The 27,872-nt window shown below is 43.7% G+C and overlaps 1 protein-coding gene and 1 long non-coding RNA gene across 22 annotated transcripts in view; one reads left to right on the top strand and one right to left on the bottom strand.

Annotated features, from left to right (window-relative positions):
• Positions 1–489: 489 nt before the first annotated feature.
• Positions 490–27,872, bottom strand: LOC132653656 (uncharacterized). Its single transcript, XR_009591433.1, has 3 exons — positions 27,736–27,872; positions 2,621–2,765; positions 490–1,078 (listed from the first exon to the last, which is right to left on the bottom strand). It is a non-coding gene; the product is annotated as an uncharacterized LOC132653656 (long non-coding RNA).
• Camk2g (calcium/calmodulin dependent protein kinase II gamma) overlaps positions 27,215–27,872 on the top strand; it is a 57,230-nt gene continuing 56,572 nt past the window's right edge. For 7 of the 21 annotated variants that reach the window (XM_021642962.2, XM_021642958.2, XM_060382079.1 and 4 more), the window contains exon 1: positions 27,220–27,411. In XM_021642962.2, the coding sequence (XP_021498637.1) occupies positions 27,347–27,411 (65 nt within the window). In that variant the 5' untranslated portion in view covers positions 27,220–27,346. Of the gene's footprint in view, positions 27,412–27,872 lie in introns of all 21 variants that reach the window. The other 14 variants (XM_021642970.2, XM_021642966.2, XM_021642969.2 and 11 more) reach the window with 5 other exon arrangements.

Below are 27,872 nucleotides of genomic sequence, written 5' to 3'. Positions count from 1 at the left end.
GCCAGGCGCACTGATGCATGTCTGGGATGGATCACTTGGAAAGGCAGAGGCAAGTGGATCTCTGGAATTTGAGGCCTGCTGGTCTATAAAGCGAGTCCAGAACAGCCAAGGCTACACAAAGAAACTCTTGACTCAAAAATAAAATAAAATAAAATAAAAGGCTGTATCATGAAATCTATATTCTGTGGGTTAGAATGAGGATAATAGGACAGAGAGCCTCACTACTCAGTTCAGCATCACCAGTCAAGACTAAAGGCTGAGTATAAGCTGAGGCCCCTCAAAAGGAAGGGGTGACGTCTTGATGAAAGCTGTGGTTCTAGAGGAATGGAGCACCATTCCCAGACTGGTGGATGATTCTATTTGTGAACCCAGCTGAGTCACTTCCCTTCATTTTCCTTCTGTGCAATGCAGAAGGACCTTTTTTCCACCTGCTTTTGCAGAACACAGAGGTGGATTGAAGAAAGAGCAATTTATACCATGCTCCTTTTCATTTTTGAGGTGGCAGAGGTGAGCCTCATGGAGCGCTAGGCAAGTTCTCCACCCCATACTACGTTGTGCTCCATTAAGCAAAAGACTAAGGCCCAGGCTGGTGAAAAGCTTAGGCCATACAAAGCCACGGGGTCCTAGGTTCGATGTGTACATGGGAGGGCAGTTTAAGATACCCTACTCTCGACATCAGAAACCCACAGAGAAGATGTAAGCATTAAACAATATAAACAAAGATTGCTTCAGAGAGCCTAGGTTCTGGGAATATGAACAGAGAATTCTGACCAAAATTCCAGGTCTCCAAGTTCCCCTTGAAGAGTCATGAGGATCATGCAGGAGGTGATTCACCACACCCAGCGTCCATCCATCCTGAAGGCCTAAGCCACCAACTATGAGTCTTGGCAAAGGAAGGGGCTAGAAGGAAGGCTGATTCAAATAGCTTAGGGGCAAAGGAATATAACATGTTCCCCTGGGCTCTGATGGGTCTCAAAAATAATTTTGCCTAAGGCTCTGGATGCCATTCTAGTTCTGAAATCAGTGGTAAGTCAGAGCCAGAGATGGTCCCCATGGAATTAGCACAGTTACTTCTAGCCTGGAAAAAAAAAAGGAAAAAACAAGTTCAGAGAATTGTTGGCCTAAATAAAGTGACTTTATTTTTCCCAAAGTCCTACTTTATATAACTGAAGGGTAGAGAGAATGTGGTGGCTACTCTTGGTTGTCAGTTTGACCACATCTGAAGTTAACTAAAATCCAAAACTGGAGGGCATTCCGGTGAGGGAGTTTGCTTAATTTGAAGTAGGAAGATGCACTTCTAATCTGGATCCTGTGGGGAGTCATACACTTTAATCTGGGATGCACCTTCTGTTGGAAATTTACATAAGGACATGGAAAAAGAAAACTTTTGCTTTTTGCCTGCTTGCTTTCACCTTGCTAGCAAGTCCATTCCTTCACTGGCATTAGAGTCTACTTCTTCAGGAATTCCATCATCTGCTGAAGACATCCAGCCTTGTGAACTGAGCAACTACTGGATTCTTGGACTTTCTGTTTATAGCCAGCCACTGTTTGATTAGCTGGACCACGGCCTATAAGTCATTCTAATAACTCTCATACACACACACACACTAAGGATAGTTGTATGTCATGTGGTTTCAATGCCAAAGGGAGTTCTCAGAGCTGGGAGGGCCCAGTAGGGGTCTTTAGAAGAAGAAACAGACCACAGCCACCTGTAAAACACTCAGACTTCTGCTGTATTGTGTTCCAAGTTCATATACACTAGAAGGGTGGTGTTTTTTGAGATGTAGCTGGTCCAAATTTATTATGTAATTGAGAAAGATCTTGAACTTCTAACCTTTCTGCTTCAGACCTCCCCAGTGACGGGGTTACATGCATATACCACCATGTCCTGTGTCTTAGTCACTGTTTTATTGCTGTGTTCTATGATACCATGACCACAGTAACTCTTATAAAAAAAAGAATTTAACTTACAGTTTCTGAAACTGCTTACAGTTTCAGAGACTTTTTATTAACATGGTGGGTAGCATGGATGCAGGCATAGCAGGAAGATATGGTGCTAGAGAAGTAGCTGAGATCCCTATCCTGATCTAAAGGCAGAGAGAAAGACCCTGGGCTTGGCATGGGCATTTGAAACCTCAAAGCCTACCCACAGTGACACACTTTCTCCAACAAGGCCACACCTCTTAATCCTTCTAATCCTTTCAAATAATGCTATCCTTAGTGACTAAGCATTCAAATATATGAGGGGCCATTTTTTTTTTCTTCTGGTTTTGCCTGTTGCCATTTCCCCCCTTTTATTGAAAATAGATTCTTTTCTCATACAACACATTCTGATTACAGTTTCCCCACCGTCTAATTCTCCCAGTTCCTCCCCATGTCCCCTCCCATCCAGATCCTCTCCCTTTTTGTCTTCATTAGAAAAGAACAGAGTTCTAAGTGATAACAACAAAACATAATAAAGGAAAATACGATAAGATAAAACAAACAAACCCCACATTACATTGAAATTAGAGAAGACAAACCAACAAAAGGAAAAGAGCCCCCCAAAAAGGCACAAGAATCAGAGACTCACTCATTCACACTGAAAGCTAGAACATTTACACAGAGGTCTTGTACAAACCCATGTAGGCCCTGTACTTGCTTCTTCAATTTCTGTGAGTTCATAGAAGCTTTGCTCAGCTGATTTAGAGGGCATTGTTCTCTTGGTTTCCTCCATCCCTTCAGGCTCTTACACTCCGCCTCCTCTTCTGTGGATTCTCTGAACTCTGAGGGAATGGATTTGACAGAGACAGCCATTTAGAGCTGTGTGTTCCAAGGCCTCTGTGTGTGTAATGTCTGACTGTATGTCTCTGTATTTGTGTCCATCTGTTTCAGGAGGAAGCCTCTCTGATTATGGCTGAATAAGGCACTGATCTATAAGTATAGCAGAATATCATTATTAGTCGTTTTGTTGTTACTTTTTTTGTATTAGTATTTGGTTTTACCCTAGGTCTCTGATTCTTGGTCACCCAAGCAGGGTCAGATATGGATTCCATCTTAAGGAATCAAATATTAAGTCAAATCAAATATTAGTTGATCATTCCCATAAGTTTTGTGCCACCATTGCCCTAGCACATTTTTCAGGCAGTACATCACTATAGACAAAGGATTTGTGGCTAGTTTGGTGTTTACATTTCTCTTTTGGTAGCCTGCAGAGTACCTTTCTATACCAAAAACTCTAGAACGTAGGGTGAGAGTTCTATGTAAGCACCAGCTCAACCTCTCCAAGTTCAATGAGTTGTGTTGGTGTTGTCTTTAGCAACACCTTGCTATCAAGGGACCTTGCTGTCAGTTTTTGGAAAGCAACCTATTGTCTTGGCAACAGCCTGGGTTGTTTGAGACCCCTTTGGCCACAACTCAATTGGGTGTAACCCAGCCCCGGTACTGGAAGCTCATTGGATGACAAGAGGTGGCTAATTGGGACTTTATTTCACTCATTATTTGGAGACTTGATTATGATCACCTTCATATGTTTTAGGAAGTTTCTACTGTACTAGGTTTCCAAACCACCCCTCAAATGTGCCTCAACTCTAGCTTCTTTCCCTTCCTCGACCATGTTTCCCCTCCCCCTTCTCACCTGCCCCTCCCACTGCTATCCTCTCTGCCCCCTCTTCCCCTTCATAATTGATCCCTCTACTCCTTTCTCCCCCTCCCCATCTAATCATTCTACTCCCATGCTCCCACCTCTCTACCACCTGATCCTCCCACTCCCATCCCCTCTCTGCCCCCAATCTATCCATAAAATCTATTCTATTTTATGAGAGCCATTCAAATCATTACACCCTGTTTCTGCATTGTTGAGAATGACACCCAGGGCCTATTCAGGCTAGCTAAGTACTCCACCAACTAAGGCCTATGCCTAACCCTAGAAGGGCCATTATTTTTAAGAAAGTGGTGGGGAGGAAGAAGATGGCTTAGTATAGTGCCTGCAAGCATGAAGGCCTGTGTTTGGATCCTTAGCACCCACATAAAAAGCAGGGCATGGAGTGTACATCTGTAACCCCAGCACTGAGAGGGAGTGTGAGACCAGCAGAATCACCAGCCAGACTAGCCCAGTGGATGAGCTCTAAATTCAATGAGAGACCTTGTCTCAAAATATAAGTTGGAGAGCAGTGAAGGAAGATACTTGAACTAGAACCTCCATATGCACTCCACACATGTACACACTTGAACACACACCTGTACATACAGTCACATGAACATCTACATAGCACACACACATACATATGTAAAAGGAAATTAAGTGTCAGTGAAGCACTGGAATTCTGCGCGTTGCTGGTAGAATATAAAATGAGGCAACCACTATGGAAAGCAGCTTTATGAACCTTCAAAAAGCTAAGCCCAGGATTGCCATATGATAGAGCACTTCCACTTCTAGGTATTCACCAAAAAGAACTGAAATCAGAGTCTCAAAAAGATGTTTGTTTACCAGTGTTCACAGAAGCATTATTCCCAATAGCCAAAAAGCAGAAGCAATGAAAATGTCTATTGATAGAAGAAGGGCTAGGCAAAATTTGACATGTGCATGCATGGAAGATCATTTCACCTGGTATAGGAAATTTATACATATGCTACAATATAGGTGGCTTTCAAAAGCATTGTCCTAAGTGAACAAACCAGACACATGGCACGTGATTCTGCTCATTATTATAAACACACATAGTCAGTAGAATGGTGCTACAGTGGGGGTGGGAGGTAGGAAGGAGATTTTCATTTATGAGTACAGACCTATTTTCCATGGTGAAAAAATTCTGTAATATATAATGGTGATGATTGTTTGATGCCATTGAAGTGTACATTCACTTCTGTACATTCATTTCATGTATGAGGGGCACTCATACATGTGATGAAACATAGGTGACCAGGTTTGGTAGCAAGTGCATTAACCACTGAGCCACCTCACCGTGTACATTTAAAATAGTTTAAAGGAGCCAGTGAGATGGCTCAGCAGGTAGAGGTACTTGCTACTATGCCCGAGTTTGATCCTCAGGATCCACATACTGGAAAGAGAGCTGACTCCTACAGGCTACCCTCTGACCTCACACATGCACTGTGGCATGTTGCTTTATGACCCTCAAAGTAATAAATTTTAACAATAACATTTGTTAAATGGTTTAAAGGTTTAAAATTTTTTCTTTACATGGTCTCACAGTGCAGTCCAGGCTGGACTCTAATTCACCACCTTCCTGGCTCCGTTTCCTAAGTGCTGAGCCACCACATCTGGCTAAAAGGAAACTTTGTGTTGTGCTTATGTAGTGCTATAGAACAAACTCAAACAAACATAATTTAAATTATAATTGTTTTACCATCAACAAACAACAGGGCAGCAGTGGTGCGCATCGTTAACTCCCAGCTCTTGGGAGGCAGAAGCAGGTGTATCTGAATTCTAGGCCAGCCTGGTCTACAGAGTGAGTTCCAGGACAGCCAGGACTACACAGAGAAACACCGTTTAATAAAACAATAAATAATAAGTCCACGGCGTGAATATTTAACAGGCTCTGAGAATGAGACTTAAGGATCCAGGACATGAGAACGTATCAACAAAGACTTGCAGAAATGTGACTTGGAATGAGAAAAAGAAAACCTACCCAGAATACAAGGGCTATAGTATGAGGTCAGACATAAAAGACAAAGAAGTTGACCCAAATGAGTGGCTCAGTGGGTAAGGGTACCTAACTCCCGGTACAATGGTCTGGATTTGATCCCCAGGCCCCAAATGGTGGAAGAGGAAAACTGCCTGTTACAAGTTGTCCTCTGGCCGCCACACAGACACTGTGGGGTGCTGCTCAATGGTAGGGGCTTGCCTCACAGGTTTGAGTCTCCAAGTTCAAATGGAAGAGCAGCAAAACAAAAATAAACTAACTTTAATTTTCAGACTATTTCTTTTCCCAGGCATAGTGCTAAGAAGCTCTTCTGTGTTACTAAGTCCTGCACAGTGCTATGGAGCTCTGTGGCTCTGATTTAGAGATGAGGAAGCAAGCACTGATAGAGGTTGAGTGATTTGACCAAGGTTGCACAGCCATCAAGAGGTTACCCAGAATTTGAATCCAAGTCTTTCTGACAACTAGTTGATTGATTAATTAATTTAAAGACAGGATCTCATGAATGCTAGGCTAGCCGGGAACAGCTGAGGCTGTTCTGAAACTCCCTGATCCTCCTGCTTCTACCTTCAAAGTGCTGGGATTACAGGCATTTCACATGACACCCAGTTTACAAGGTGTTGGGACATTTGGTGTTGGACACCCTTGCTAGGGAACACTCTACTGACCGGGTCCTATCTCAAGTTCTTGTTCTAACTTCAGTGCAGTTCTCTTTAACTTTTCAAGGAAACAGAATGACATGACAGGAAGCTGCTGAGGGCCTGGATCTTTTTCTAGCTATGTTCCCTGCAAAGCATGGTGGCACATACCTATAAATCCATCTCTTGGGCAACAAAGGCAGGAGGATTGCTGCAAGTTTGAGTCGAGTCTGGTAGCCTAGTTCCTTAGTAAGACCCTGTCTCGGGAATCATAAGAAAGAAGGGGAGTTAGTCTGATGGGGAAAGGATAGGAGCTCCACAAGGACCAAATATATCTGGGCACAGGGTCTTTTCTGAGACTGACATTCAACCAAGGACCATGTATGGATATAACCTAGAACCTCCACTCAGATGTAGCCTGTGGTAGCTCAGTAACCAATTGGTTTCCCAAAGTGAGGGGAACAGGGACTATTTCTAACAGGAACTCGATGACTGGCTCTTTGGTCTCCCCACCCCCGAAGGGAGGAGCAGTCCTGTTAGGCCACAGAGGAAGGCTTTGCAGCCAGTCCTGAAGATACCTGATAAAACAGGATCAGATGAATGGGGAGGAGGTCCCCCCTATCAGTGGACTTGGAAAGGGGCACAGTGGAGATGAGGGAGGGAGGGAGGGACTGGGAGGGAATGAGGGATCGGGGCACGGCTGGGAATCAGAGTTAATAAAATGTAACTGATAAAAAATAATAATAATAAAATAAATAAAAAAAGGAAACAAATTTGGGAGTGAGTAGGGTGGTGGTGGTGAATCTGGAGAAATAAGAGGGAAGAGCTGGGGTAAATATGATCAAAATACATTGTATGCATGCACAAAATTCTCAAAGAATTAATAAAAAGGTTGTTTATAAAAAAAAAAGACCCTGTCTCAACCCCCACACAGAAAGAGAGAGTCTCCAACCATGTTCCCACACCATAACTTTTGAGCCATAATTCCAAATTCTGGAGTATTGTATTTGATCACCAAATTTAGGTCAAAAATGAGTCAAACATTGGTAGGACTGACTCACTGTGGTGTCTGTCAGCTTTAAAGGCAGACAGGAAGCCTCAGCGAGCAACTGTGGGCTGACTACAGTGGAGTGGCTTAAAATTGTAGCAGAGTCCCATCACATGTCCTCTGAGGGTTAAACTTGGAAATTCACGTGGCTGCAAAAGAAAACGTCCATCTTAAGATTCACTTGTAAATCAAACTGCCAATAATGCTCTTTTTTTCCTTTTTTCCATACTCTACCTTATTTTTTTTGTTTTGTTTTGTTTTTTGTTTTTAAAACAGGGTCTCTGGAAAGGCTGGCCTCAAACTCTATATGTAGCTGAGGAGGACTTTTAATTTCTGATCATTCTGCCTCCATTTCCCAAGTGCTGGGTTGCAGGCATATTACAATACGTTGTTTATGAGATGTTAGTGATTGAACTCTAGATTTCCTGATTGCCAGGCATGAACTCTGCCAACTGAGCTATGTTCCCAGCCCTCAGCATAATTTTTCTTAATCTTTTTACATAATTATTTACTTCTTTCAGTGCGTGTGTGTGTTTGGCATGTACCCATGGGTGTGGGGGAAGTTGAGACAGAGTCTTAACTATGTAACCAGACTACTAGACTAGTTTCAAACTTACAGTAATCCTCCTGCCTTTGTTGAGTGCTGGAATTATAGGTATGTGCCACTGTGCTTGGCTGGGAACATAGCTGGAAAAAATCTAGGCCCTCAGCAGCTTCCTGTCACCTCATTCTGTTTCCTTGAAAAAGTTGAAGAAAGCTGTGCAGCATTTGGGAGGCAGAGGCAGGCAAATCTCTATGAGCTTGAGGCCAGTGTGATCTACAGAGTGAGTTCCAGGACAGCCAAGGCTACACAAAGAAACCCCATCTCAAAAAATTAAATAAATAAATAATTAGATGAAAGATGGATGGATGGATAGATAGGTGATAGATAGATATTGTATACTTTGAAGTTTGGACCCAAGTTTAAATGTTTTTTTTTTCTTTTGAGGCAGGGTTTTATTATGTAGCCCTGGGTGTCCTAAAACTCACTGTGTAGACAAGTTAGAACTACTCACAGAGATCTGTCTGTTTCTGCCTCCTGAGTGCTGTGATTAAAGGCATGGGACACTATGCCTGTTTACTTTTATGTTTCTTTCATATTTACTTTATTCACATAGTCTAGGAGAAGAACTATGCAATGTTTTTAGTGTATCTGTGTTTTCAGATACACTCCTGTGGCTCTTCATTTACCACCAGAAAATCTGAATCTCTTCTGCATTCTTCAGTTTACTGTATAACACTTTTTACAATAAGATTTATTATCTCACTTGTAGAATGTGAGTGATTATATAGAGTTTTAAATGGCAAGTGAAATTACATTGGAAATGTTCTATAGTTAGACTAAGGGTATACTGTAGTTAGCAGAGAGCTCACCTGGCATGCATGAATCCCTCTGGTTCAGACCCTATTACAACATAAAAGTAAGCATGATGATTTATGCCTGTAATCCTAGCATTTAGGAGATAGGGGCCAAAGGATCAGAAGTTCAAGGGTATCCTTGGCTACTTAATGTGTTCAAGGCCAGCCTGGAATTATATACGTGTATCCCTGTTTCTACATAAATAAAGAAAGGAAATAAGCAAAAATTAGTGAAAGGTTTCAAGTTTGGAGTTCAAAGGGGATGCTGAGGCACATTTGGAGGGGGCATTGAGGTCTATTAGAAGAGTTATTGATAACACAGATAAAAAGACAGATAGTAACATGGCAGGTAGTCTGAGGAGAGGCTAGGCCTACATGATAGAGTGCCAGTCCCTTATTACAGCTTTCACAGGAAGAGGATGGTGGTAAGAAAAAGATTAAACTCTTTCTAGTTTTGGCAGTTGATAAGTCATTGATACAGGTTAACAGGAATGGTGAGCTGAAGAATGCCAGAGGATGGATGACATCTCTTCTAGCTCGCCATTACGGGGGCTCAAGGTCTTGTCTTCAGATCAGGAAAACAAGAATCTAGAGAAACAACTTAATTCTGGAAATCAAATTGCTTTAGCTTCCATAACTGTTACAGTCCAACCAAAATGGTTTACAAAATGCTTAACAGAGTGGTGTCACCCTAGCTAATGTTCATAGAGCAAACTCAGCCTTAAAAATAAGGGTATCCCTGGGTTAGTTAATCCAAGGCTAAGTCAAGATGGGAACCAACTTGGCCATGGTAGCGCGTGCCTTTAATCCCAGCACTCAGAGGGCAGAGGCAGGAGGATCTCTGAGTTTGAGGCTAACCTGGTCTACAGAGTGAGTTCCATGATACGCAAAGCCAGATACACAGAAAAACCCTATCTTGGAAAAAAAGAAAAAAAAAAAAAAGATGGGAATCAAGGTTGGGTCTGGCAATGGTGGTCAAACTCAAGGTTGGGAGTAGAGTTGAAGTTCTGAGTGAGAACAGAGGCCTGTCAGGAACAAGGTCATGCAGGGGGCTGCATCAGGTTTTGTTGTTGGGTAAAAATTCAAGCTGGGATGCAGTGCTGTCTGAACCCCAAGACAAAGCAGCAGTTTCATGCAGTGACCCAGAAGCAGCTGCCCTTCTTCAATGAGGGCTCTAATCCAGTGTCTTTGTTAGAAGAAAAGGAGAACATGGACTCTAACACATTTTAAGAGAGCTTCAAAAGAATAGGGCCTTCAAAGAACAGTTCTACTGCCTCTTCTCCTTCATTCACTTCCCCTACCCTAGCAGTAGTGAGTAAGTCAAATTGACTGTCAGCATCCTGTACAAGTCTGGTCCTTATAGCTTCGAACATACCTTTTGCATTCATCAACCATCATTCATCCATCCATCTATCCATCCAAGACACATTCATTAAGTACTTATTATGCACTCTGCTACATCTAGTTCTTTGCTAGGCTCTGAGAATTCAGCAATGTAAGAAAGAAGAATATTGTTTATCCTTTTGGGGCTTCCATCTGCAGACAGACAATAAGATGGATTTCCATCTGCATTTATATGTATTTGTGGGAATAAGAGTAAATTTTAAAATCAGTTTGAGATAGGAACTATGAAATTAAGCCATGTATGGTGGCACATGCCTGTAGTCCCTGTACTAGAAAGAAGGAAACAGGAGAACAGGTGTTCAAGGTCATCCTTGGCCACAGAGATATTTCAAACATGGAACTTCAACTTTTCAAAGCAAAGCAGAACAAAAGCTAATAACAAAAAATAGAAAAGTATTTCTCTTTTTCTTTCCAAAATTATTTTTAAATATTTTAACATACTGGGACAGCTAAACATGGTAGTACATACCTGTAATCCCACACTAGGGAGGCTGAGAAAGGAGGACATAGAGTTTAAGGCAAACCTGGGTTACCTGATTCCCTACAGAAATAAAAGGAAAAGAGAAAATGTATTTCTCTTTCTATTTTGGGTATGATTTTGTGGGCACACAGAGGGAAGCTGGGGAGAGAGCATGGCAGGATGGAGGGCTCCTGGTCTAATGAGACAACTTCTACTCACCTCCTCTTTATTGCCAAGGAGAATTGAGCTCCAGCTCTTACACATGCCAGGCAAATTCTCTAACCTTGGGCTAATATCACTGACCCTTTTTTACTTTTTCTTTATCATCAGGTCTTGCTAAGTTGTCCAGACTGGACTTAAGTGAGCAATCCTCCTGTTTTAGCTTCTTAAGTGCTGACATAAGCACACAGCATGTCTAGATCATGTATTGTATTAGGTGCTGTCAACAGCAGCTTCCTCTGGCCTCTGGAGCCCACTCTTTACTACTGCATAAAAGGTTGAATGATCTTCCTTCCTTGCTTATACAAGATCAAACACAAATCAATGACTGATGAGTTTGGTTGATAATTACTCAAGTACCTTTGTTTTTTGGATGAGATAACATTGAGCTACATATTCTACACATCCCAGAGTTCCCCAATTTACCTTACAAAATGGTAACTTCCTAGATAACTCATATAACCCTTATCAATTGCTTCCTTTCCTTACTTGCCTTACTTCCTACCCCCTTACTGTAAATTCCTAAGATCTGCTTCCACATAAGTATTTGACACCAAAGCCCTGGTGCAGGGTCCACTTCTGGAAAAAAAAAAAAAAAAGAATACAAAACATTAACAAATATTTGAGGATTTAGATGTAGTTCAATAATAGAGTCCTTGGCTACTGTGTTCAATATCATGGATTCAACCCCATCGCAAAAATAAAATAAGTGGAAACCTGCATGTTAAAAATTGCATGTATTCTCATGTGTGTGAGCACACATGCATGTAGGTCAGAGGACAATTTGCAAAAGTTGGCTCTCTCTTTGTACAGTGTGGGCTCTGTGAATCAAACTCAGAGTGTCAAGTTTGATGAAAATGCCTTCACCCACTGAACCATCTCAACAGCCTGAAACCTGGATTTTTTTAATTTTTATTAATTAGAGCTTATTCACTTTGTATCCCAGCTGTAGCCCCTTCCCCCATTCCCTCCCTCCCTCTTCTTCTCCTATGCCCCTCCCCAATGATAGGGGAGATCCTCCTCCCCTTCCATCTGACCGTCTCATCAGGACTGGCTTCATTGTCTTCCTCTGTGGGCTGGTAAGGCTACTCCCCCCCTCAGGTGGAGGTGACCAAGGAGCAGGCCACTGAGTTCATGTCAGAGATAGTTCCTGCTCCTATTACTGGGGAACCCTCTTGGATGCTGAGCTGCCGTGGGCTACATCTGTGCAGGGATTCTAGGTAATCTCCATGAATGTTCCTTGTTTGGAGTATCAGTCTCAGAAAAGACTCCTGTGCCCAGATTTTTTGGTTCTGTTGCTCTCCTTGTGGAGCTCCTGTCCCCTCCAGGTCTTTCTATTTCCCCTTCTTTCATAAGATTCCCTGCACTCTGCCCAAAGTTTGACTATGAGTCTCAGCGTCTGCTTTGATACACTGCTGGGGAGAGTCTTTCAGAGGCCCTCTTGTAATAGGCTCCTGTCCTGTTCCCTGTTTTTTCCCTCTTCCAATGTCCATCCCACTTACCCTTCTGAATGAAGATTGAGCATCTTACCCAGGGTCCTCCTTCTTGATTAGCTTCCTTAGGTGTACAGGTTTTAGTATGATTATCCTATATTATATGTCTAATATCAATTTATAAGTGAGTATATACCGTGTGTGTATTTCTGCTTCTGGGATACCTCACTCAGGATGATCTTTTCTAGATCCCACCATTTGCCCGCAAATTTCATGATTTCCTTGTTTTTAATTGCTAAGTAGTATTCCATTTAGTAAATGTACCACAATTTCTGTATCCATTCCTCAGCTGAGGGACATCTGGGTTGTTTCCAGGTTCTGGCTATTATGAATAAAGCTGCTACGAACATGGTTGAGCAAATGTCCTTGTATACTTGAGCATCTTTTGGCTATATGCCTAGGAGTAGTATAGCTAGATCTTGAATTAGCACTATTCCTAATTGTCTGAGAAAGCACCAGATTGATTTCCAAAGTGGTTGTACAAGTTTACATTCCCACCAGCAATGGAGGAGGGTTCCTCTTTCTCCACATCCTCTCCAGCATGTGTTGTCACTTGAGTTTTTGATCTTAGCCATTCTGATGAGTGTAAGGTGAAATCTCAGGGTCGTTTTGATTTGCATTGCCCTGATGACTAAGGATGTTGAGTATTTCTTTAAGTGTTTCTCTGCCATTCAATGTTCCTCTATTGAGAATTCTCTGTTTAGCTCTGTACCCCATTTTTTAATTGGGTTACTTGATTTGTTGCTGTTTAATTTCTTAAGTTTGGATTTTTTTAAAGTTAAAACTTCCTAGTTAAAATGTGTCATGTTAGCCAGGCATGACTTTACATGCCTATTATCCTAGCACTCGGGAGGCTAAGGTGAGAGGACTGTACCGAGTTCAAGCCAGCCTGGACCATATAGTGAGTTCTATGAGAGCCTGGGCTGTGCACTGTGAGACCCTTTTTTCAAAAACACAAAGAAGCCAACCAGTGGGGGTGCATGTCTCTAATCCCAGTACGTGGGAGGCAGAGGCAGGTGGAACTCTGAGTATGAGGTCAGCCAAGGCTACACAGAGAAACCCTATCTTGAAAAGGAAACCAACCAACCAAACAATCAAAGTTGCACATCAGCAAAACAGTTTGCATACGGTCTGTGGGCCATCAATTTAAGATTCTGATTTAGACTAAAACATTGTCTTTCTTACAGCACTTTCCCAGCTCCTAAGAAGGAACATGTGTACCTCATGTATCTGGGAAAAGTGTTGAAGCTTCATGAGAATGTCCTGAGGAAAGACTCCTGCTACCTGGAAGCGGTTGCTGGTAAAAGGGGAATGAGAGAAGAGCTCAGAGTGAAGTTGTCTGATGGCATGGTGGCTCCTCCCTACTGCCCTTGCTGCAGGCTTTTTTATCAATCTACACTTAGCAGCCACCATTCCTACCTGGGTAAGTCATATGAAGTCCCTTGGGAAATCTCAGGCACAGTGACCCACAGGGAGGCACCCAAATAGCTGCATGCCAAACTGGTTCCGTAGCCACTGTGACATGCCAAGGCCAGCTGGCTGCTGGGTCTTCAGAATCACACTTTCCTGGTACCCATGCCAGCACCCCTACCAAGGCCACAGCAGCTGTGGCTCTATATGCTCTTAGCAAGGCTTACCTGGCCTCTTGGCACAAAAGGAGGGCCCAAGAGAGCAATGGGAATGTACTGGTAGAAGGAACAGAAATCTCCTTTCCATGGCACATCTAACCAAGCCAGCTTTCTAGGTAGTCATCCAGTTTACTGCCCAAAGTGCTGACAAGAGGTAGCGTCATCACAGGACTGCAAAAACAAAAGGCAGACAAGACCCTGGAGGGTGCAGGGCTGCACCTGGCTGGGATGCCCAGACAGGCCTATGGGTGACAGGCAACACACTATGCCCAAGCCCAGTCTCCAGCAGTGTTTGCAAAGCTTGTGCTATTTTAGGTTCCTTTGTCATCATTGCAGGCAAACTGGGCTGGAGGAGTCTGATTAAAAGGGAAAGAACTGGTTTAGCAGAGCTGGGCTTAGGGGTAGCAGCTTTGAGGTAGCAACAAGAAGAAGCTGCCTGGGTCAAGGCTTCTGGGCTGGTCAAGGACTGGACTGAGATTTCAACACTGGCTTCAGAGCATCTTGCCAAAAACAAAACCAAAAAACAAATGAACAAAAACCCAAAGAGGAGGACTTTAAGGTTCAGGGTCCAGAGGCTATAATTCCTGTGTCAGGATTAATCACGTCAATAATGATACCTTATTAGAAATGTGCTTTATTACTATACAGGGTGCCTTCATAGACATTCTCTCATTTGATTATCTCATTTGCTGCAGTCCTATGAGGCAGGCAGTTATTATTCATCCATCTGAAAAATGAAGAATCTTAGTCTCAACAAAGTAAGTGACTTGCCCAAGGTCACTGACTTTTAAAAAAGTAGGAAAAATAGGGCCTGAATCAATTACTGAGACACCTAGAACAACACATCTGGAGATCTTTGCAGGAAGGTAGGAACTTAGGGAATGAAGACAGGCTTTTGCTGTCTGCTGGTGACCCCAGGCAATATGGAATTTCATGAGACTGTATTTTTAAGAGTGGACCCAACACAGAGCTTGTTGGTGGTCTGACGTGGCACTACGGGGCCCTCACAGCATGCCTTGTCTCCCCTCTTGGCTGATGGGTAGGTTTTTCTATTTCCCTCATGCCCCCTACCCAGAGTGTTCTTCCTTCCTTCCTTTTTTTCTTGTGGAAACTTCCAAGATGAACCTTTAACTTACCTTGGTGGTTTCTCAGAGGAGACAGAGAAGGTAAAAATTCTCCCCTTGCTTAGTGGTCATTCTTCTGATCTTGGAGAAGTGACTCTGAGGACCATGTGCTCAACATTCCTGAGAAGCACTTCTGAGTCAGAGCCCCAGAAACAGCTGAGGCAGCTTCAAGCTGAAGTCTTGGCTCTCTTTCCTCTTTTTCTGTCCAAAAGCAACTCCCTCCCTAGCTCTTTGGATGTGACCAGAAACCCAAGCAGATCCCTGAGGTAGAAGCCTGGCTCAGCCAAAGTCTATAAACTAGATCTGGTCTCTGCATCCCCTCTTGGGGTGCAGCTGTGTGGTGAAGGCTTGTCTGTATCCAAGGATATCTGTAGTAGGAAGTCCAGGGGGCAGTGGGGACTAACACAGTGCCCACAACTCATGACTCAGTGCGGCTATTGTCGGGGGCTGCCTCTAAGAAGGGGGTCGCAATTAAGATTTGGCTTGAGTTAAGGCAGCATCATTCCTTGGGCAATCTGCCAGCATCTCCTTGCTGCCTGGGCGTGGGGCCCGGGACATGCCATGGCAATGCCAGAGAGCTGACTCAGGGGGAAGGCATGAGGGCAACAGAAAAACCTACCATCAGCCAAGAGGGGAGACAAGGCATGCTATGATAGCCCCGTAGTGCCACACCAGACCACCAACTCTTAAGAACACAGTCTCATGAAATTCCATATTGCTTGGGGTCACCAGAGGACAGCAAAAGCCTGTCCTCATTCCCTAAGTTTTTACCTTCCTGCAAAGATCTCTAGATGTGTGGTTCTAGGTTTTCCAGACATCTGTCCCTAGAAGTGACTATATAGCAACCAACTTTTATAGTTTGTGTTTCTCTATCTTATCTCCCCAGCTCTGCTCTGACTTCCTTGACCTCAGGCTTCTGAGTTAAAGAGCGTGCCTCAGAGATACATTGGTTGGCAGATAATCTGAGGGAAAAGAACAAAGTAGAAAAAACAGGGGGTGGGAATGTTGCTCAGTGGTAGGATATTTGCCTTAAATGTGTGTGGCCCTGGGTTCATCATCCAGCCCCACCCCCCAGCACTGCAATCAAAATTAATAATGAATAAAAAAGAAAGGAAAAAAGAACTAAGAAAGAAACCATTCAGGCTGGGCTACACCCCAAAATCTCAGAAATGTGCTCCTTTTCTCAAGAAAAATCACCCAAACCATTTGAAGACAAGAGATAAAAAAAGCTGCTTGGTGAAGCCTCAAGCCTGCCAAAGGATCCTGGGAAACCTTTCACCTCCAGAATGCAGGTGCCCTGCATTGATTTTTTTCAACTGTGGCTACTTTTCTTTGTCTCCGGATTTTATTTTGTTTCCCTAAAGCCTGATGTCCCATAAAATAATCCACAGTGAAGTGAGAACCAGCTCTGGAACAGAACTCATGTCAGCAGCTTATCACACAATGTAGTAATTAGAAGGTTGCCTTCATTCCCTGTTAGCTCCTGTGAGTGGTACAGTTTGGATTGTTCACAAGCTGGTCTCTGAGTCTAACACACTTTGTGGTACAGTGTATGTGTCAGTAGATCCTCATGCAGATTTGTGAATTTTGCATGATAGAGGGGCAACTAGAAGTTGCCAGTACATTCCAGTCACCATTGGCAACTTTTATTCTGTAGCCCATTCCATAGTCAAGCATCTGAGTAGAAGAAACTGAAGCTGAACCATCTGTAGACTATCTCTGGGCTTTGGATTCTAGGGGAAATGTGGTTTTGTAAATGACTCTTTGGGGCGGGGTGGGGTGGGGTTACCAGGTGAGTAAGTCTACAGTCCTACTGGCTCTTTATCTAAAACCAGGCATCAAGCGGCCTCTAGTGGACACCAGAATCACTGTGATTTTAGAAAAGAGCTTAGCTTCTTCATCTATGTGGAGCAGGATCTCTATGTTCTCCATTCCTGGACTGAGGATACAGAACAGTCAGATCATACCACCAGCAAGATAAGAGGACCCTATGAGAATAATAGGCCATCCATTCAAGAAATTAATTATTCAAAGGCTTGCATCATGTACAGTAGCTGTGCTCTGTTGAAAGCTATGGGGAGAGAGGGATCTTTGCCCTCAAGGAACCTATGATCACAGTGAGAAAGCAAAAAAAATTTTTTTGTTCAGTTTTTGTTTGTTTGAAATGGGAACTTGTTAAGTAGCTCATACTGATCTGGAACTCCCAGCAGTCCTCCTGCCTCAGTCTTCCAAGTGCTGGGATAAAAGGTAGAGCCACCACATTTGGTGTCAAAAAAAAAAAAAAAAAAAATAAGCCACAGCAGTTTTTAAGTAAGTCACTTTGGTACTCTTAGCACTTGAGAAGATGAAGCAGGAAGACCATGAGTTTAAGTTCTGTCTCAGCTATGTATCAGGAGCCTATCTCAACAGCAATAAAATGAGCTCGTTATCAGCTGCCAACTACTTCAAAGGCTGAGTTTAGAAAAATCAAGAGTGCTTTCCATGCCTGAGGGTTTGGGATTTTTGTTTGTTTTTATTTTTGTCTGGTTGGTTTTGCTTTTTTGAGACAGAGTCTCAGTAGCACGGGCTGGACTTAAACTTGGTATCGCTTTGTTGCGGAGGCTAGTCTCAGACACTTCACCATCCTGCTTTGTTCCTGGAGACTCGAACCACCAGTTTATCTGTGTCTTAGGTTTGTCATCCTCACAATGGGGTAATAAAATTCAATTTCTTAAAGTTGCTATGGAGATTAAGAAAATGTTTAAGAGATAAGTAAATATATATCTGCAGAAAACAACTCCATAATGAAAAACTGCCAACAAAAAACCCACAAACAATTAAGAACCCTCTGCTGTAGGTCAGTGAGATGGCTCAGTAGGTAAAGTGCCTGCTATGCAAATGTAATGACTTTAGTTCAATCCCTAGAACCCATGTAAAGGTGGAAGAAGAAAATCAACTCCACAAAAGTTGCCCTGTGACTTCCATATACACACACATCCCTCCTTCACACTAATAATAATAAATAAACCTTAAACTACTTAATTGAAAATACAATTAGCTGGGTATGGTGACTCACATCTGTAATCCTAATACTTGGGAGGCTGAGACAGGAGAATTACCTCAAATTCAAGGCCAGTTGGAACTACAAAGTAAAACCCTGTCTCAAACTAACAAAAAACAACACAAAATGAAAGAAAAGAAAGGAAGAAAGGAAGAGAATTAAAAATATGTAGTAATATTTTTAATTAAAAAAACTTTTATTTTATGTGTATGGATGTTTTACCTCCATACATAGCTCTGTGTGTGTGTGTGTGTGTGTGTTCATGCCTGATGCCAGAAGAGGGTGTTGGATTCCTTGGATCTTGAATTACAGACAGCTGAGAGCCAGCATGTGGGTATTAAAACTGCAAGCTGGGAATTAAACCCAGGTCCTCTGGAGGAGTACCCAGTGCTTTCAACCATTCCAGCCCCATAAACAAAAACAAAAACAAAAATTGAGAGACTAAAATAGATGATGAGGTGATGAGCAGAAAATATAAGAAATAAAGTAATCTGTGTTCATCATATAGGATTAGAAAGCTTGTTTTAAAAATTAAAAAGTGTACACTAATAGCACTATCAGAAAAAGCATTAGCCTACAAATACTATCATTGTTAAGTTTTTATGACAACCCTATAATGAAAATTAAAACTTTTTTTCTTGAGACATGGTCTTATGTAGCCGAGATTGGTCTCAAATTCATTATCTAGCCTCAGATGACTTTAAACTGCTGCTCTTCCTACCTCCATCACCCAAGTGCAGGATTACAGGCCTAGGCTACCATTCACAATTTTAAAGTTATAACTTTTCATCCATATTGACAAAAGGACATGAAGCTTAGGAAGTACAAAAATTTTGCCCAAGGTCATGCAACTAGTAAGTGATGGTGTCAGAATTAAAAAATAGCTCTGCCCCTAACTGAGATAGTGGATGAGTCAAGGTTGATTCTACAGTTCTGAACCTAGTTATTGGCAGTAAACATGTCAATGTCAGGTCCAACGGAACTAGCAGGGGTGGAGGGACTGGTTGAGAATGGCAAGGAGGCCTGGTGTTGGCTCAGGCCTATAAACCCAGCACTCAGGAAGCTGAGGCAAGACCACCTGGGCTGCACAGCAAGTTTCAGACCAGCAAAGGCTCCAGAGACTGTCTCAAGAAAAACAAAGCAAGCAAGCAAACAGAAAAAGCCTGGCAAAGGGAATAATTATAATAGCTAATAGTAATTACCATTTAGTGACCCTTTCAGCACCCACATCAGGCAGCTCACAGGTGCTTGTAACCATAGCTCCAGGGGATTTGGACATCCCTGGGTTCCTCAAGTATCAGAACTCACTGGCATATACACACACACTTAAGAATAATAAAAATAAATATTTTAAAGTGTTTATTGGCCAGGTGATAGTGATGGTGTACACCTTTAATCTCAGCACTTAGGAAGCAGAGGCAGGTGGATCTCTTGAGTTTGAGGCCAGCCTGGTCAACATAGTGAGTTCCAGGACAGCCAAGGCTACATAGAGAAATCTTCTTTTGAAAAACAAAAGCCAGGCACAGTGGCATATGCCTGTAAACCCAGCACTCTTGGAGGCAAAGCAGGTGGATCTCTTTGAGTTTGAGGCCAGCCTGGTCTACAAAGTGAATCCAGGACAGCCAAGGCTACACAGAGAAACCCTGTCTTGAAAAAACAAAAAACAAAAACAAAGAAAAAAAAAAAGAAAACCAAAAATTTGTTGAGCTTTACCATTGTTAACTTCATACGTACTAATAATTTACTGTTCCTAAAACTCTGATTAGCTAGAAGGAACAAATTAAAGCAACATATTGTGCAATTAAGTGACAATAGCTAATAACAATGTATTGTGTTCTTGAACTGTGATAGAAGAAAAGATTTCTGGGGCCACAGAGATGGCTTACGGATAAAGGCATTGCTGCCAAACCTGAAAACCTGAGTTCAACCCCACATAGTGTAAACAGAGAATATACTCCCAAAACCTGTCCTCTGGCCTCTGTACTCATGCCCATAAACAACAATACAAAATAAACAAATAGATGCAATTAAAATTTTAAGTTCAAAAGAGTGGATTTTTAGTATTCTTATCATAAAAAGAAACAAATAAGCATGTTAAGTAATATGTGTTAACTCAATTTAGTCATTCTAAAATATTTCAAAATAAGATGTATGTGATAAATATATCCAATATTATTTGCCAATAAAATAAATCATTATTTTTTCTATCATTTTAGATAGGGTCTTACTGTATAGCCCTAGCTATTCTGTAATTCACTTTGTAAACCAAGCTGGTCTCAGACTCACAGAGATCCACCTATCTCTGCCTCTCAGGGCCTGGAACTTAAGGCATTCACCACAATGCCTAGTCAAGACATTAATTTTAAATAAATTATATGAGGTATCATTGTTATCCCTAATTTGCAGATAAGAAAACTGCAAATAAGTTATAAAATTAGCATACTCCTTCGATTACTCAGAGGCAGCTAGGAAGTGTCTTCAGTGTGTGTGTGTAGAATGAACCCAGAACCCCTCTGTATTTCCATACTCTGGTTTTTGTTTTGTTTTTGAGACAAGCCTCACTAGATTGCCCTGGCTGGCCTTGAACACACTCTGTAGCACAAGGAAGTCTTGAGCTGGACATTCTTCTGCTTTAGCATCCTGAGTAGCTAGGGCCATAGGCCTACACCAGCAGGCCTCATCCATGGCTTATTGTCTCTGATTTTGCTTAATTTGCATTTAGAGATTGTAAACTTGAAGATTGTAGACTTGGATCTAGTACAATCAAGTGTAAATGTCTGGTAGGCAACATAGTAATTCAGGCCTGGAATCTAGGTGCCTCAGGATCTTCTGTGGAGTCCAAAAAATTCGACCCTGCTCCTTTCTCTCTTGCCTATGAGTCCACCAATAGCCAGATCCAGTTTTAGAGCTTCTTTCTCCCCTTTGTTCTTCCTGCCCTGTGGTTCATTTCCCAAGAATTTACGAGCCCTCAATATTTATTTCAGCACCTGATCTGCACTGTCTATTCTACTGATAATGTCCCCTCTACTCCAGCTCTAACAACTAGCATCCTTTTCCTTCCATTTTGTCCTACTTCAAGTCTTTCTGTTTACCCCAAGCTACTTGTCTTTAAAAGTCCCAAAGTGCTGAGCTTTTATCATAGTCTAAGCATTTATTGAGCTCTTGCTACATATCAGGTACTGACCTCAGGAGTTCTGAGTAACAGAAACAGGTATAAAGTTGTAGTTGGAACAAGTACTTTGAAGAAATGATGGTTAGTACTTTGGGGGCTGTCATTACAGAGATTTGATCCGGTCAAAGGTAAGGGCTCTAACTGCTAATTGGAGAAAGGAATATTTGAACAGAGGACTGAAAGACAAGCAAAGGGGGTGCTATGGATACAATCGTTTTAGACAGACATTTTTCAAAGACCCAGAGGTTGCTAGTGATATGTACCTGTTTTCTTGTATCCTGTTATCATAATTCTCTTCTTGCTTCCAGTAAGTATAACTCTTTTTTTTGGGGGGGGGTGTCTATTTCTGAGCCATCTTTCTTCTATAGTAGTTAGAATGAAAACTTGTCAAAAGTAGGTAGACTTGAGGGGATATTGTCTATGGATTCTAGGGTCATATCACCCCCAGAGACTTTGGAGCACTGCAATATTATCCACCCTCTTTTGTGGTGGCCAAGTAACAGCATAATTTCTAGCTTCAGGCCTAGATTTCTGTCTGTCCTTGGTGGAAGAATCTTCTCACCTTGGGCAGGTCTCACGTGTGGGTGAGCATAGAAGCAGTCCACTATGTGGACTTCCTGGAAGCTGCATTGTTTGGGGCTCAGAAGGAACACTAGGTCAGATGTAAACAGGCAGTGGGATTTAGTTAGGGCCTGTAGGTGCTTTTCTCACCTCTTGTATCTTGCCTACTCTAAATTATTAGAGTCTCCTTTCTACCCCCAAATATACCAACAATTTTTAAAGATAGTTTTTATTTGTGTGTACATGTGTGTGCCTGTTTGAGTTTATGTGTGCATGCAGTGCCCTTAGAAGCCAGAGCACATTTAACTCCTAGGAACTAGAGTTAAAGGCAACTGTGAGCTACCATGTGGGTGCTAAAACCAAACCCGGGTCTCTAACACCATTAAGTTGGTTCTATTTTCTTGGCAGTAGTACTGAGTCTGATATTACGTTTCTTGGTTCATTGCCATCCTTTAAAAATGTAAATCCACAAGGGCAAGGATCTTGCTGGATTGTTCTTTTCTGTGTTCCAAGTGAGACAAGAAGAGGAAAGTGTTCAGTCAAATGGATAGATGGATGGATGCATGTGTGGATGGATGGGTGTGTAAATGATGGAAATTTTTTTTTTTCAAGACAAGGTTTCTCTTTGTATCCCTGGCTGTCCTGGAACTAGCTCTAGCTCTGTAGAACAGGCTGTCCTGGAACTCAGAGATCTGCCTGCCTCTGCCTCCCTAGTGCTGTGATTAAAGTTGTGTACCACCAATGCCTGACTCTTTTTTTCTTTTCTTTCTTTTTTTTTTTTTTTTTTGAACACACATTCTTTCTACTGACTGGCTTTCAGTTGATTTATCTTGGTTGCCCTTCCTAGTAGCTACTGCCCTTGGGTAACTTAATTCACCTTTGTAGGGTTCAGCTTCCTCTTCTTTAAGATGAAGTGGATAGCTTCCGTACTCTTAGGGTAGTGGTGGGGTAAACGGAAATGGTACAGCATATGTAGAATGCTTAGTGGATATGCCTCATAAGAAACAGCCTCTCTCTCTGAAAGTTTTAGCTAGAGGCATGGTTCACTGGCTCACCACCCTCACCCCCCCCCTTTTTTTTTTTACAGCTGCAACTCTTCTTGCACGTCCCTGTTGCCACCAGGGGGCTGCACATACCATTTTCCCTGCCTGGCAGCGTGGGCTCGTGCAGGCAGAAGCTGGTTGCTTGGCACCTTCCTTTTGCCCCTAATAAGGTGCTATTACCTCTTCACTGCGCTCCACCTTTCACTCAGCTTACCTCTGTCCTTTATTCATTTCACAAATATGTAATGAGTGCCTGCCTGATGCCAGGTGCTAAGCTTTTAATGGGAAAGATCAGAAACTTCCTGCCCTCAATGAACAGTCTAAAAAAGAATAGTAGAGGGGACAAGAAACAAAGAACTTGGGGGAGGGGTGGGGCAGGTGTAAACTACCCTCTTGACCTCTTAGCTAGAAAGTGAAAGAGGATTCTTTCTTCTTTCTTCCTGGGGATGAACTGAGAGGTTTGCACACACTAAGCAAGTGCTCTACCACTGGGACAGCCTCCTTGCATTTCAGAAATCTTGGCTGCCCACCTTAGGTGATCTTCCAACTCGCCACATTTCTGAGCTCAGCATTTCAACCTGGAGCCTCAGACTCTGCTTCAGTTCCTCATGTCCGTGCTACAGCTCCCATCTCAAACACCCTCAGATGATAACCTTCTTGACCAAGAGTTACATGCAGGGGCTTGAGAGATGGCGCTTATTGTTAAGACCACTGACTGTCCTTCATGGTGCCTCATAATCATGTGTAACTCCAGTTCCAGAGGATATGACTCCCTCTTTGGGCCTCAGAGGACCCTAGGTTTGCACGAAGTGCACAAACACTTAGACAAAATACCCATACAAATAAAATAAAATAATAATAATAGCCGAGCAGTGGTGCCTTTAATCACAGCACTTAGGAGGCAGAGGCAAGCGGATCTCTGAGTTTGAAGCCAGCTTGATGTACAGAGGGCGTCCCAGGACAGCCAGGGCTACAGAAAGAATCCCTGCTTCAAAAAAACATAATAATAATAATAATAGAATACACACTACAAACATATTTACATACATATGTGCGTATATCTATAGGTGTGTGTAGTTTGTATGTTAGTAGCTGGAGCATGGCCATGTAATCCTTCGTATTTAAGGTAGTGTGGCTTGAGCCCCCTACACCATGGATACAAGACTGAATTAATTCTCCTAGCATTGATTTTTACATCACCCAGAAAGGGACCATTCTTTGTTTTTAATGACATCCTCTTCCTTGCATTTATTTATTTATTTAGTTATTTGTTCTGAGGCAATGTTTCATGTATATCTCTGGCTGCATAGAACTCACTAGATAGACCAGGCTGTTCTCAAACTACCTACCATTTTATGATTACAGGTGCATGACACTACACTGGCTCCTCTTTCAATTAAATACCTCACTTCTGACTGCTCTGTTTTCCTTAGATTGGAAGAGTAAGTATTCTCACATGCTCTAAAATCACATTCCAAAATCCGGGAGGGAAGTATCTGTCATTCAGAGGGCAATATGTAATTTTCAGTGGCTTCAAGACAAAAGGGAGGAGTACCACCTAGTGGGGTACCTCTGGTGATTATCAAGGCATCAATTTCCTGTGTTATTTGCTGTTCCAGGAGTTCTGAGCAAGCTCTGCCTGAGTGCTGCCCAGGGGACTGGCTACAACCAGAACAGTGCAGCCTGTAGACCCCAGGAGGTTGCCATAGATACTGATGCACAGGGAGCTAGTAAGCTCTATTTTTTGTATGTATTGTCCCTCTAATTGCTGTGGGGTAGCTGGAGGTTGTGTGGGTGCTTCAGCAATGGGGATCAAGAAGGGTGTTTTTGAGGGTGTGTCTGTGTGAGCACACAGAAGTGTTTGTGGGCTGCAGGCTGCTAGAGTGGACAGGGTCTGCACTATTAGGAGAAATAATCAAGGTAGAGATGTAAAGGAAAAGGGACAGAGTGGGCATTTCTAATTGTATAAATTATAAATATCCACTTTATTAGACTATTTCATTAAAAGGCAGTGAGAAGCACATAGTAGGTAGTTGACATTTGTTGAAAAACAGGTAGCTCCATTTACACAGTAATGTGAGTCATTTTTAAGCTTTCACCCAGTATTTTCCTGTGTCATTTTTTTCACCCAGAGATGCACAGTGCTTTATAAAGTTCCCCTGAAATGGCCAGTGTAGAACACTTCCCCGTAGTTGGAATGACAAACCCTCACAACAGGCACATAGGACCAGTCAGGTTATAGTCCTGCTTTTACATTTTCCTCTGGGGTAACCCTAAAAGATCCCATTTCATCACTAGTCTATGCTTGTTGTGAACTCTTTCCTCTTCTTCATTCCACCTCACGTTAATGCGGTTTCACATATCAGCGTCTGGAGGTCAGGAACCAAGTTGCCTTGAGAACGGGCACACTGACGAAAAACTAATAGACTGCCTCCTTTGCTGGAGCACCGCTAGCAGCTGCTTCTACCTCCAGGGTAGATAGACACTGAAGATTTACTGGCATTCTCAATTTTACAACTCCTTAGCCTACCAACCTATGCTGGGAGTTGGGACCTGCTGCTTTGAGGTAGGAATAGGCCTTGTCCCCTACACTTAACTTCCTGTTACCATGTGGAGGGGTGGAGTACATTGCTCTGTCACCTCAGCCTGTACCTTGGTTCTTCGCTGCTCTCCTCCCTCAGTTAATGCTTTCCTCTTGAGCCCCACTCCCTCCTATTTTCCAGTCATCGCTCTGTTTTGTTCCCTGGGCTCTGGGGTAAGGAAAGAAAGGGAAGCTTTCCTTGAGCACTTTGCTCTTTCCACCCCTCCAGAGGGAAGCATGGGAGGCCAGGATACCTCTCAGCTGCCTCTTGGGGCAGCACCAGCCTGCTGACAGAGAAGGCTGGATTCCCAATGGGCATCCTGCTGTAATCAAGTCTGAGAGGCAGCAGTTGGCGGAGCTCCATTCTGCCCAGTTGGGAATGGCCCCTGAGTTGGGGTACAGCTGCTGGGGCACATCGGGAACTTGCCCAGCCTGTTTCTCCTCCAGAAACAGTAACTTGACTGTGTCCCATGTACTCTTAGAGACAGCGGATGGGGTGGATTGTATCTGGAGCTGATTATTCAGTGGTTCCATTGGAGTGCATTTAGTGGGAAGACAAGTACTAAATAATATCTGTAGACAGTTTTAATTAGGTACAAGGATTATTCTAAGTACTATATGTTATTTAACCCAGTAAATGTGCACAGCCCTATGAAATATACTATACCATTATTCCCAGTTTTCAAATAAGGTCATTGAGGCCCAGAAAGATTGCATGAGTTGCTTAAGGTCAATGAGTGGTCCAGAAATCGAGCTAGGTAGTATGATCGAAGAGTTCTCAATAATGTGTGCTAGCACTCATACCTGCAAATGTATCATTACAAAATGTGATAAAAGTCCCGTAAAATACAATACAGGCTGCCCCACAAGAAAATGAGTCTGCGTTCATCTTTTGCTTTTAACTACCAATGCACAAAGCCTTTTAAAGACATTCTCTTTCATTACTGACCTAGGAGACAACGTGTATCTCTAAGAATGCAGGAAAGCACCACACAGGTCACAAGAAGGCTCAGTGAGTAAATGCACTTGCGCTAAGTCTACCTACCTGAGTGCTAGCCCCCAAACCAAAATAGTGAAGAGCGAACCAACTCCCCAACTTGTCCTCTGATCTCTACACGCACATACACATGCAAAATAAATAACTGGAAAGAAAGAGGGAGAGAGGGAGAAAAGAAAAGAAAAGCAAGCAAACATCTTGCCCCCTGGCCTAGTTTCCCTGATAAAACCACGGCTGAAGGTTTTTTGGGGTTGTTTTTTTCTACTGATGCCCTTGATTCTTGCAACAGTCCAGAATATCGGCACCCTGAGGGAAGGCTGCTGGCAGCTGGCTCTGCAAGGTCTGGGGAGACCTCCCGAGTGTACAGTCTCACACAAGCTCTTTGACCTTGGCATTTTCTCGGCTTGGTTCACGTTGCAGGCTTGGGGCCCATGTGTGGGTCCTCTCCCCAGACCTCGGTGGTCTAGACCCTATACTGCTCAGAAACCACTTTCGCACTCTCGTTTCTGAGCTCTTGAAGGGTCCCCTCTTGGAGAAGCCCACGAGTAGCGAACTAAAAGGATCGGTCGATCCCAGAGGGTGGCTGGGAGATGGGACCCCGCATTCACAGCCCTCTGGCGCAAGGGGCTCAGTTCGGGCGGCTCCCAGGGAGGGGCGGGGCCGACGGCGGGAGGCCCCTCCCCAAGGGCGGGGTGGAGCCAGCGGGGCTGGGGGCGGGGCCGGCGGGCGGGGCCGGCGGGCGGGCGCGGGGGTGTCCCTCCCTCCCTCGCTCGCTCCGGTAAAGTCTCGCGGTGCTGCCGGGCTCAGCCCCGTCTCCTCCTCTCGCTCCCTCGGCCGGGCGGCGGTGACTGTGCACCGACGTCGGCGCGGGCTGCACCCCCGTGTCCGCCCGCCCGCCAGTATGGCCACCACCGCCACCTGCACCCGCTTTACCGACGACTACCAGCTTTTCGAGGAGCTCGGCAAGTACGGCCCACCGCCACGCGCGGCGGCCCCCTACCCTAGCCTAGGCGTCTAGGCGCTATGCGGCTTCTCGCCCCGCCCCCCCGGCCCTGCACCGGCCGCTGCAGCGCCCCCTCGACCCGCCCCACCCCCAGCTTTTCCCGCGTGCTGCCTCGGGGTCCTTTGGCCCTGGGTTCCCGGTCCCGCAGCCCCCTCCGCGCCCTGCAGCCGCTGCTGAGCTGCTGCACCCGGCGCTGCCACGGGAACTGCAGCCCCGGGACTGCTCCAGGGCGCCTTTCAGCCCCGCCCCTCCCGCACCCTTCAGATGCTCCCCTTCCTCGACCCTACCTGCCCACCGTCCTTTCCCCAACGGGCTCCCGAGCCCACTCTGCACCCGGTCGCCAGTTCACTCGTGCCTGGCACTCAGGACCCTCCCCAGCTCTGCAGCAACAGCCCAGCTGCGGTGCCCTAGTGTGGGGAGATGG

The sequence above is a fragment of the Meriones unguiculatus genome, chromosome 4 (assembly GCF_030254825.1).
Source record: "Meriones unguiculatus strain TT.TT164.6M chromosome 4, Bangor_MerUng_6.1, whole genome shotgun sequence".
Lineage (NCBI taxonomy): Eukaryota > Metazoa > Chordata > Mammalia > Rodentia > Muridae > Meriones > Meriones unguiculatus.
Note: the sequence above shows the minus strand (reverse complement) of the source record. Positions and strands in the feature narration are given on the sequence as shown.